This window comes from Nicotiana attenuata, unplaced genomic scaffold (assembly GCF_001879085.1).
Source record: "Nicotiana attenuata strain UT unplaced genomic scaffold, NIATTr2, whole genome shotgun sequence".
NCBI lineage: Eukaryota > Viridiplantae > Streptophyta > Magnoliopsida > Solanales > Solanaceae > Nicotiana > Nicotiana attenuata.
Window position 1 is genome coordinate 24,121 of NW_017674147.1, and position 12,384 is coordinate 36,504.

General features: G+C 40.9%; 1 protein-coding gene and 1 long non-coding RNA gene across 3 annotated transcripts in view; one reads left to right on the forward strand and one right to left on the reverse strand.

Moving 5' to 3' along the window:
• Window positions 1-3,660: 3,660 nt before the first annotated feature.
• Window positions 3,661-8,250, reverse strand: LOC109218096. 2 transcript variants are annotated; one of them, XR_002066715.1, is made up of 5 exons: window positions 8,050-8,250; window positions 6,275-6,322; window positions 4,408-4,809; window positions 4,241-4,320; window positions 3,661-4,149 (listed from the first exon to the last, which is right to left on the reverse strand). It is a non-coding gene; the product is annotated as an uncharacterized LOC109218096 (long non-coding RNA). The 2 variants fall into 2 exon arrangements; XR_002066714.1 differs by having other exon boundaries at window positions 4,241-4,809.
• Window positions 8,251-9,071: 821 nt separating this feature from the next.
• LOC109218097 (eukaryotic translation initiation factor 3 subunit D-like) overlaps window positions 9,072-12,384 on the forward strand; it is a 4,250-nt gene continuing 937 nt past the window's right edge. The window contains exon 1 of the mRNA XM_019382417.1: window positions 9,072-10,908. Coding sequence (XP_019237962.1) covers window positions 9,176-10,906 — 1,731 coding nt within the window. The 5' untranslated portion in view covers window positions 9,072-9,175 and the 3' untranslated portion in view covers window positions 10,907-10,908. The remainder of the gene's footprint in view (window positions 10,909-12,384) is intronic.

Here is a 12,384-nt window from a genome sequence, read left to right on the forward strand (position 1 = left end):
CCTTGAAAGAGGAGAATCGGTAGCTGAGGGTCCAGGCTGGATCATCCCGTGCTGCTGTTCCCCGCCAGGCTCATGAACTCTGGGTCTACGCCGAAGCTCAACGTGACATTTTCAAGAACTTGTGGGAGGCGGGCACCGTGGCGGCTTTTGAGGAACCGCGCCAAAAGGCTCGTGAGGCTCGAGCCAACTGTGGATATGATGTGGCGACACCCGAAGCTGATGGGGACTCCAGTGGTGATGATGATAACGACGGTGTTGGCGCCGAGTGAGAGAAAATTGTGTTTCGTTATTTTGTCCTTTTTTTTTAGTTGGCTGGCCTGGACCAGATGTAAGCGGCAATAGCCCGCATTTCTGATTTCATGAATAAAGAATTCTTCTTCGCTTCTTGCATTACATTTCAGTTCTCTGTTGATTTACGATCTAGTCACGGGTGGGGGCTCGTTAGACGAGTCCTGGTTCCCCTTATGTGATGAAAGTTTCTGGTCGTGGGTTTTATTGCGAACTTTTCGAGAGGATAGCTCGTCTCAGTTCGAGCGAGGTCGAACTATCAAGCTTTGAAGGCACTTAGCCTGAGTCCTAGTTCGAGCGAGGTCAAACTGTCAAACTTCGATGGCGAAGGCACTTAGCCTGAGTCCCAGTTTGAGCGGGGTCGAACTGTCAAACTTCGATGGCGAAGGCACTTAGCTTGAGTCCCAGTTCGAGCGAGGTCGAACTGTCAAACTTGGATGGGAAGGCACTTAGCCTGAGTCCCAGTTTGAGCGAGGTCGAACTGTCAGACTTTGATGGCGAAGGCACTTAGCCTGAGTCCCAGTTCAAGTGAGGTCAAACTGTCAAATTTTGATGGCAAAGACACTTAGCATGAGCCCCAGTTCGAGCGAGGTCGAACTGTAAAACTTTGATGGCGAAGGCACTTAGCCTGAGTCCCAGTTCGAGCGAGGTCGAACTGTCAAACATTGATGCACTTAGCCCGAATCCCAGTTCGAGCGAGGTCGAACTGTCAAATTTTGATGGCGAAGGAACTTAGCCTGAGTCCCAGTTCGAGCGAGGTCGAACTGTCAAATTTTTATGGCGAAGGCACTTAGACTGAGTCCCAGTTTGAGCAAGGTCGAGCTGTCAAATTTTGATGGCGAAGGCACTTAGCCTGAGTCCCAGTTCGAGCGAGGTCGAACTGTCAAACTTTGATGGCGAAGGCACTTAGCCTGAGTTCCAGTTCGAGCAGGGTTGAATTGTCAAATTTCGATGTCGAAGGCACTTAGCCTGAGTCCCAGTTCGAGCGAGGTCGAACTGTCAAACTTTGATGGCGAAGGCACTTAGCCTGAGTTTGCTGTTTACATCGATGGTTCGACGCCTCGGGCGTTACGTGTCGGCTTCGCTTTGGCCTGTGGTTGTATGTTGCACCCGTTCCATGATTGTTCGCTTGACCGTGGCACTCAGGTTTAAGGCTGTTTGGTGGGCCGGTCTGGGACCGGGACCGGACCGGGCCCGCGGTCCTAACGGGCTAAACGGTCCCGGCGGGCCGGTCCTGGTGGGCCGGTCCCTGAATGGGTAGGAAGCCCGTGACGGGCCGGTCTCGTACACGAGGCCCACGAGACCGGGACCGCTAAGCCCGGGACCGGCAGGCGGTCCTGGGCCGGTTCAACCGGGCCTAACGGTCCTAACGGGCTCCAACGGCTATTTTTTAAAAAAAAAAAAAAAATTTTTTTTAAAAAAAAATAGCCAACGGTCAGATTTTAAAATCTAGCCGTTGGCCTTTAATTTTCAACCGTTTGGAACTTTAAAAAATAGCCATTTGGCCCCCAAACTTTATTTTAACCCCAAACTTTATATAANAAACTGTCAAATTTTGATGGCGAAGGCAGTTAGCCTGAGCCCCAAATCGAGCGAGGTCGAACTGTGAAATTTTGATGGCGAAGGCTTTTAGCGTGAGTCTTAGTTCGAGCGAGGTCGAACTGTCGAACTTTGATGGTGAAGGCACTTAGCCTGAGTCCCAGTTCGAGCGAGGTCGAACTGTCAAATTTTGATTGCAAAGACACTTAGCATGAGTCCCAGTTCGAGTGAGGTCGATTTGTAAAACTTTGATGGCGAAGGCACTTAGCCTGAGTCCCAGTTCGAGCGAGGTCGAACTGTAAAAATTTGATGGCGAAGGCACTTAGCCTGAGTCCTAGTTCGAGCGAGGTCCAACTGTCAAATTTTGATGGCGAAGGCACTTAGCCTGAGTCCCAGTTCGAGCGAGGTCGAATTGTCAAATTTTAATGGCGAAGGCACTTAGCCTAAGTCCCAGTTCGAGCGAGGCCGAACTGTCAAACTTTGATGGCGAAGGCACTTAGCCTGAGTCCCAGTTCGAGCGAGGTCGAACTGTCAAACTTTGGTGGTGAAGGCACTTAGCCTGAGTCCCAGTTCGAGCGAGGTCGAACTGTCAAACTTTGATGGCGAAGGCACTTAGCCTGGTTCTGTTGTTTACCTCGATGGTTCAACGCCTTTCGGGCGTTAAGTGTCGGCTTCGTTTTGGCCTGTGGTTGTATGTTGTACCCGTGTTATGATTGTTCGCCTGACCGTGGCATTCAGGTTGCTTCGAGGTGATTTTCGATTCCTCGCTCGAAACACCTCTGCGCCGGTTTCCGACCTGACACGATATGGTGGATGAGGGGGGGATGCTCCACTCTGTTGCCCGTCGATCAGGGGGAGAAGAGGGGACGCTTTGCGTCACTTCTTTCCTCGCTCGGGTTGTTCGAAGTCAACAGGGCAGAAGATTTCTAGCTCTCGTTGGTGCATTCGATTCTTTTTTGTTTGATGCGCCTCCATTGACTCTAGTTTGAGTCGAATTTTCTTCTTGGTGTTTCTTTTTCTTCGATCCAGGAAGAACTAAGTATTTTCACTAGGAATTCTCCACAAACGGCGCCAAATTGTTTGACTCGAAAGTTGTTGAACACTTTCTAAGCAAATCAATCAATATAGATGAAGGGGTAAATCATAGTCAACCATAATTAATACTGGATCAAAGAACAGAATCATAAAGATAGAAAATTCAACCGAAATGACACTTGGGAGGTTTTATTGATCATAGAAATTTGGCCTGCCTCCCCTTGAAGAGGTTCAGGGGATTACAATCAAATTATTTCTTCCTCCCTCGTTGAAGGAGGAATCTCCCTCTCTTTCTAAAGGTTTCGTCTCTCTTTCATGGAGTTCTCCCATTATTTCCCCTGTTCGTGGATCATGGAGAGCCCCCCCTTGAAGAGGTTCTTCTACCCTCTATTTATAGTCCAGAACTTCCCGTGCTCATCATACTTTATTTGGGCCGGGTCGGGGAGGTGACCTCCCCTCATGGAGAGGCCTCGACCTCTACGTTTATATCGTAAATAGCAATGATTAGATGAAGTCGAGTTCGTTGATCACTACTGCAGGATGGTTGGGACAGGATTATTGCCGCCGTGGTCGTGTGGTCAGATTCTAACCAATACAATGTCACTTCTGGTTTCGCCGGGATGTGAGCCTCGTACATATACCTATACAGTTCAAATATGTTTTCAAACGTCATTGACTATGGTTATAAGTACTACACATACCCTAGTTTGACAACTGATGCTTTATCCAAAAGCTAAGGATTTCTATTTAACAAAAAAATTAACATATGCTCCCTACTCCATAAATTTATCTGCCGATCAACAAAGTTAGTAAACAAGGTTCATTAATATTTGATCTGTCACACGCTTTTCATATGGACCTATCTTATTAGAAATTGATAAGTCAAAACTTGTATGGTTATTACTATAGACAAACCATACAAGTTTAATGCAAAGTACAGACAAACCTATCCAACATAATTACAAGAGTTTGCATCAAGCGTCAATTGCTCTCGATAAGCTTTTCCCTGCAGTTGCAAAGGAAAAGGAACCTCAGGAAAACAGTTATTTACATTGGACACTATTAACAACACGCAAATCATTGTAATATAAATAGCAGTGTGATCCTTTTAAAATATCTTTGTTATAGAGATCTCTTCTATAAAAGAAGTGTGATGCACCTAGCAATAAGAAAAGAATCAAAACAAGCAAATATAAAAGTACACAGGATTATCTTCTGGAGTACGTGCATTGAATAGTTGAGCACACAGAAATGCTTTCCAGCTCCTTAGAATTACCGGTAAGGTAGCTGAAATCCATTTTAGTGTTCCCGAATTTAGATAATAGAGGATACCAACTCAAGTTCACAACAGACATTAATAGTATTTAAGAACACTAACCTCTTCATAGAGTCATAACTAAGTAACGGTTCTAAAAAGCAAATTGTTAAAAAAATAGCAGGTGGTCCTTCTGCTTTAGCCTGTAAGAATTAAATTAGGCACCAAATATGTCTCAGTAAATAAATCATTAACGAATTAAGCGAGAATAAGTAAGCTTTACGTATTACCTGGTTCAGCTTCCACTGTTTGTGAGTTACATTGTTTCCTTATATATTGTGTACTTCTGATTCTCACCGTAATATTTGGCCTCTCACTTGTCAGGATGTCTCACAAATTTTTTGAATATTTTGTCATTATTTTTGCAAGTACTAAAGAGAGATATAAATAGTACTACTATTGTAAATAAAGGTATAGGTGATAATATCTGCAAAGACCCAAAAGCAAACCGTAGAAAGTTTTTTATCCTTTGTGAGCGTGTTGTGAACTAAATCATCAGAAAGGAAAGACCATGTGTCGCAAGCACGCCCAATAACGTTCTTGGTGGTGCTTCAGGATTACAATGTATTGCGTCCAAGATCAAAACAAGCTTGCCTAGAATGTCCGAGTTCAATAATAATATCCTGATTGATCTGCAGAAGACAGAGTTAAAAGGAGGATTCATGAAAATATTCATGATGACTTTTATATTGTTGAAGCAGAATCAAGTGAAACTTTCTAAAAATATTAGTAGATGAATAGCATAACTGATGTACATACACGTATTGGTAATGACTGAAGGAGCATACCAATTTACATTTGATAACTTAAGTGAAACTTGGTAAAACCATATCTCAAGATTGAAGAAGGTTGCCCAAGATTAAGTAAGTACATGCCACTTCCGTTAAAATTTCAGATGTAAGCCATTTCTTCTCAGAAAAAGTATGGAATTGTATCTCGCAAAGAACTCGTAGTATAGAGAGCATATACGAACAGGAAAACTCCATCAAGATGATAACACTATCCATGAATACGTTAGCCAACTTATTCAATCAGAAGACCTTTTTTTTTAAAAAAAAAATCAAGTTACAATCAGAGAACTCTTAGTTTACTGGAATAATATACTTCTAACTCCTTTGTTTCACTTTTCTTTCTTATCTGTACAAGACCTTTTAGTTGGCTAGTTCGTATCTTTGTGTCAAAGGAATAATCTTTACTGATCGAACTTTTCAATGCAGTCAAATTCGTCCATAACTTGCACTAATCATGCGAATTATGCAGAATATTTATTTGCTAAATGAAAACATCAAGACCACTTAACAATTGTCATCTAATATTTTTCTACAATACAAATGGAAAGAAGGTAGGTAGAAATAGCATCTTCAGTATCTTATGTGACAGTTTAATTTCTAGCAAGTCGGAACACTATATGAAAATAAAAGCACCAACTAAGTTTATTTCTGGCCATTAAGAAATCACTGAGCTTGGAAAGTAAAAGAACCCCATTCGATGTTTCAAATTCAACAGAGTTAATTTTATACTTCGAAATTTTGCTCTCCAACAATATTTTTTGCAGTCCTGTAAGTAGCTTGTTTATACAAAATAGTTTAGCACAAGCTAGTTACCTATTCAAAATACTTCTATGAAATGAAGAGTACGTTGTCCAAATAAGGACACGTGCTCAAGCAATTTATTGAGCCAGTCCAACTTCAGCAACAATAGAGAAAATAATTATGTACAAATAACTAAACAACTTTAAAAATGCAGGTTAAACATGTAACTGAATACGTACACGGTCATTATTCGGACAGTAAATCCAAACAAAAATTTTCAGGAAGTAATTGCTGCAAGCTTTGAGAATCTTGCTTGACCAATGGACGAATAACAGTATCCGGATAGAATAAAATAAAATCCATTAGTTGTTTTCAAAGGTGTTGTTTGTGTAAAATAGAAAATGTACTCTCTTTCGAAGATAAAGGTGTAGAAGTGACTTTTTTATCGCAAGTGTAGTTATAGCAATAACTCTAATTCTTGCTTTAAAAGCAGAAATATAAGTACCTCCAAGCGTAGAAGAAGACATCTTTATCAAACTTATTGTTGTTACTATGAAGTACGAACCTTCAATATTTCTTCCCTTCCTCTTATATCAGACAGTCCAAGTGTTACCTAGTGTATTACAAAACAAATGTAATACTAATCAGTGAAATATATCCTGGAAACTGTGATCATTTTACTTTTAAAAAAAAGGTTTTGAAATTTCAAAATCAAAAGTTCATTTCTTTACCTGCCTATCAAATCTTCCAGGTCTAAGCAAAGTTTGATCAAGAATTTCAGACCTATTCGTAGTAGAGCTATCAATATGGGCGGGGGCGGGCTAGCTCAGCCCAGCCCACGTGGGCTTCAGCAATTGACGGGCTGGACTGGGCTAGCCCACCATTTTGATGGGCCTTATAATGATCAACCCACCCCAGCTCTATGTGGGCTACGGGCCCCCACGGGCCGACCCATCATTTTTTAAAAACTATAACTTTTATAATTTTTTCCCTTTAAAGTTCTAAACTAAAAAAACGTATAAAACTATTTAGAAAGTTAAAAAAAAACTACTTAATTGGAAAAAACTTTCACAAAAACTTAACTNCTACGGGCCCCCACGGGCCGACCCATCATTTTTTAAAATATAATTTTATATTTTTCCTTTAAGTTCTAAACTAAAAAAAGATAAATATTTGAAAGTTAAAAAAAATCTTATTGGAAAAATTTCACAAAACTTAATAAATTTCTATACGGTTCTAATATATCACAATAAACACTAAAAAAGTAAAAGACAAGACTATATTTGATTCACTAAAAGTCAAAACTCAAAACAAACTATTCACGAGAACGCCCATGACGCTTATGGATATCTAACACATCATCTTTATCAAATACATTTGAATCAGCTTGTAAGAGGTTGTCTTAACATCTTCACTTTCTTCTACATCTACAATTCGTATGCAATATTAATTAGTTAAATATTAAGAATAATTAAATTTTTAAAACTAATTAACATTTTAAGAGCTTGATCTTTTAATATGATGAGCTTAATAAGCTTTAAGCTTGGGATACTCTTCTTGTTATTTTTAAATATGTATTTTTATTAAGCCCACGGGCCTGCCCAGCCCAACCTCAGTCAAGCCTCACGGGCCACAGGCTTTCACGGGCGGGGCTTAAAAGCCTTGTTTTTAAATGGGCTCCAAAAATTCTAGCCCAGCCCTGCTAAATTACGGGCTGGGCTGGGCTGGGTTGGCCCAACGGGCCAAGCCCATATTGACGGCTCTAATTCGTAGGAGCAATCACAACGACTCTAGTATTTCCAGCGAAATGACCCATTTCAGTGACAAGTTCATTAAGTGTCTGCTCTCTTTCACCAGTTACTTCACCAATAACAGTTCCTCTCTGCCTCCCAACTCCATCAATCTCATTAATAAATACTATAAAAGGTGAATATTTTTTTGGCCTTGTTCAATAAATCCCTTGCTTTAGATGTAACAAAATAAAATTTATAACATGAAGGGAGTACATTGGCGTGCTCTGTTAAACTTACAAGTTAGCATGTATGGATATGGATAACAAATTCAACACACCCGCAAAAGAAGAGATAGCTGAGGTGAAGGAGTATATTGAAAAATGAAACACAGTGAATGAGAAGGAAAACAGAGACGCAGCAGATACTTTTGTGCTGTCACCGTAAAAGTGGATTGGGTCATCTTATTGGACTGGAATTCAAAGAGTAAAATAAAAATAAACTTGAAATGACACCCTCAAACAAATTGGTAATTCCAGGAAATACCAGGAATAAGTTACACATAAGCAAAGTTTTACTTTTGCAACAACATGGCTACTAACTGACTTACTGAAGCAGTATCATTCTGAAGGAGTGTTAAAAGCCATTCCATAATGGTAAACATGCATCCTTTCATAATAGCATCATGCATTGTATGTCTTCAACTGGATTGCATTTGCACTATATCGTCTCCGCCGGACTATAAATATGCACATCAACTGGAGGATTAATTAATTGGACAAATTTTACTATAACTACTACGACTTAGCACAATTTGCGCTATTCACCGTAGGTATTCTTTTCTCTTACATTATTTACGTGATAGTAAAGCCAATCTCAATTGAAGGAACTTAAAATCTCATAGTTTGTGAAGCTAAAATTCAGCATGGGAAATAAGAAGTGATAATACAAAACTTCTAAACAATGAAGGACTAACTCCTCTTTTTTCATGTAAATACAGGGAAAAATTGAAATAAACGACATGCTTATAAAAATTGTAGCTCAAAAGTCAAATCCAAGAAAGTTACAGGATCATCCAATTTTAAAAAATGATAAAACCTTCAAATACGCGAAAACCCCAATATTTTTTAGTTTCACAAAAATTCAAGAGAAAATTATAATGAATATTCGAACAACTCAACAAGAACCCTGAAACAAAACAGAAGAGACACCCCTATGAAGGAAAAGAAACAAAACAGTAAAACTAACCTTTCAATCCTGTGATTATATAGAGTTGCAAAAACACAATAAAAACCACAATCTCCTGTTAAACTATCGCAATATATAACAGAAATTGATGCGCAACATGCAAAATGACAGAAATCGCCAAGAGAATCTAAACAAAGGGAAGAGAGATGCGGAGGAAAATCTTGGTAATTAATAGTCAGGTTAGCTTCGAAATTACCTATGTAGCCTTTCTTTAAACAGCTCAAATCCGCCGGTACAGGGATACCACAGGAATTTTGCATAGCACAATAACACTGTGAAGACGAAATTGCCCTCCGGAAAACAAAATACTTGCTCACTATTTCAAGGGGCTATATCGAACTTTACTTATTCATTAGGGACCTGTCTTTAAAAGCTATATAAGCCTCTTTTAGAGCTAGGGTTTTATCATCTTCTACTCTCTGCTTCAGTTTCTTCATACTCCTCACAAACCCGCCGGAAAGTTGATAAATTCTTATCCATATTCAACAATGGTAGGTTTTGAACTCGGCTCCGTCCCGTTCAATGCCGACGGATGGGGTCCACCAGATTCCTCCATCTCCGTACCAAACCAAATCTCTAACGCCCCCTTCGCTCCTTTCTCCCGCTCCGACAAGCTTGGTCGTATTGCCGACTGGACTCGGTCTCTTTCAAACCGACCCGGATCCAACTCCAAGCAAAACCCTAGTGATTCCGCCTTCGACTTCTCTGGAGACGATTCATTCGCTACTCTCGCCGCCGACGAAGACTCCTCCTTCCGCCTCGTCGACACTGCCGCCAAATCCCATCACCATGGGCAACACCGCCCGAAATTCAATCCTAGGTGGCGGTTCAACCCTCACCACAACCGCTCTCAGCTTCCCCAGCGCCGCGACGAGGAAGTCGAGGCCCGAAAACGTGAGCAGGAGAAAGAAAGAGCTCGAAGGGACAGGCTGTACAATCTCAACCGTTCGGGAACAAACGCTGGCCAGAGAAGAGAATCTGCTGTGTTCAAATCATCAGTTGATATTCAACCTGAATGGAACATGCTCGATCAGATCCCGTTTTCGACTTTCTCAAAGCTTTCCTTCTCCGTTCCGGAGCCTGAGGACTTGCTGATCTGCGGTAGCCTTGAGTTTTACGACAGGTCCTACGATCGCATTACCCCGAAGAACGAACGTCGCCTGGAGAGGTTCAAGAACAGGAATTTCTTCAAAGTTACTACTACGGATGATCCTGTTATCCGGCGTTTGGCTAATGAGGATAAAGCTACTGTTTTCGCCACGGATACGATTTTGTCTACTTTAATGTGTGCTCCTAGGTCTGTTTACTCCTGGGATATTGTTGTTCAACGTGTTGGGAATAAGTTGTTTTTCGACAAGCGTGATGGGTCCCAGCTGGATTTGCTCTCTGTTCATGAAACTTCCCAAGAACCATTGCCTGATGTGAAGGATGACATTAATTCGGCTCATTCGTTGAGTGTTGAGGCTGCTTATATCAATCAGAATTTCTCGCAACAGGTGCTGATAAGAGATGGGAAGAAGTTGAATTATGATGAGCCTAACCCGTTTGCGACTGAAGGGGAAGAAGTGGCGTCGGTTGGTTACAGGTACAGGAGGTGGAAGTTGGATGATGATACCTTTTTGGTGGCGCGATGTGAAGTGCAGAGCGTGGTGGAAGTGAATAACCAGAGATCATTCTTGACTCTGAATGCGCTGAATGAATTTGATCCTAAGTACTCTGGGGTTGATTGGAGGCAGAAGCTCGAGACACAAAGGGGTGCTGTGTTAGCTACCGAGTTGAAGAATAATGCGAATAAGATCGCGAAATGGACTGCACAAGCACTGTTAGCCAATGCTGATATGATGAAGTTGGGTTATGTATCGAGAGTTCATCCTAGGGATCATTTTAACCATGTGATATTAGCTGTTGTCGGATATAAGCCTAAGGACTTTGCTGCTCAAATCAATTTGAACACATCAAACATGTGGGGAATTGTGAAAAGTATTGTGGACTTGTGTATGAAGTTGAATGAAGGGAAATATGTGCTTGTTAAGGACCCAACCAAGCCACAGGTTAGGATTTATGAGGTCCCTCCAGATGCATTTGAGAATGACTATGTTGAGGAGCCATTGCCAGAAGACGAACAGGTTCAGCCTCCTACAGAGGATGCGCAAGGTGCTGAGGCAAATGGGGCTGCAAATGAAGTAGAGGACAAGGAAGTTAGCACTGAAGCTGCATAAGGGTAATCTGATACTGCACTAGGATAATGATTCTTCCTCTCAATATTAGTTTTCTGCTGTTGAGAATTATTGCGCTTAGATAGTGTGACAGTACATTACTTAATTATTTTCAGTTTTGCTATTCTAATACAATGATTGCTCATGGGTAATGTTGTCTCTTTTGAAGAAGGTCAGGAAAAAGCTTATCCATATATATAGATCTCAAAATGGATTTTATCTTCACTCAATTGTCTCCTAAGCAGCATTTGTGGTGCTAATAGCTGATCTGCTTTGAAACTTTGATATTTTCTTTTTCTTTTTCATGAATTAGCCATGATGTGGAGATGAGAACCGCTTTTCATTTATAACTTTTAAGCCACATAGTTGCCTTTGATGTTATGTGAACAGATGCTATTACCTATTGGTATCTTAAGGATATATTCATACTCCACTTTCCTCCAAGAGCGTTGAGTCTCTTAAAAGGAGGAAACTGAATCATATCTTAAGGATATATTCATACTCCACTTTCCTCCAAGAGCGTGGAGTCTCTCAAAAGGAGGAAACTGAATCATAAAATTTGTATATTGGATAATAGAAGACATAATAAAATTGGGAACAATGAGAAAAATGAAAGTGAATTGAAACACCTTGGTGTCAAGGACACTGTAGCCTGTAGGGGTGCGTCTTTAGTGGAAAAAGGACACTTTATGTCAAACTCTTGCTTGCTTTCAACTACTTCGCTCCCTATTTAAGAAAACAAGGAAATCCTTAGTTACAGGACTTGACAAGAAATTGCCTTATAAAGATTTTACAAGGCAAACCTATTTGCAATAAGATGGACTTAATACTGACATTGAGGGACTTTTAGCTATTTGTAGAGCATTGTGGCTGAGAGGAGAGGAGTTTCTGGTAAGTTGATTGCAGTGGCCCTTGTAGGGATAGCAGCTTGGTTGTGGGTCGTGTGTTCCGGGGCTGTGTGCTGCATTTGTGTGAACCGATGTACTGCCTGTTGGCTGATGCAATGAAAACTGGATGTGCCTGGGTGTTGTGGGCCAGAACGATGGGTGTGACAAATAGTTGTAGATGCGCTTGTCAATTAGCATGGCCAAGGTTAGGAGATTGTACATGACAGAGGGTGCTTATAAGCTTCTTTTACTCTGTAATGAGTTTCAACCCATGATTCGTGGGATAAATATAAAATGCAGCTGACGAGTGTTATTGTGCATGTGTTATGCATGGATTTTTGCAGTACTTATAGAAGCTATACTGTGGCTGTTTTCCTTCATGCATATGCTGTATATTTGGGCCAAACTAGGAGAGTATCGACAGAAAAAAAATGTACTCCAACAGATGCTAAAAGAGTAGCTTAATGCAAAGCTGATAATCAATGCTCTCTCGAAGCTAGTTATGGATTTCTTGGATCTGCTTTTGGTAACCTCTTCGTGTAGGAGTCTTGTGGATCACTTCCTGTATGCCTCCATATACTTACCCCCCCCCCC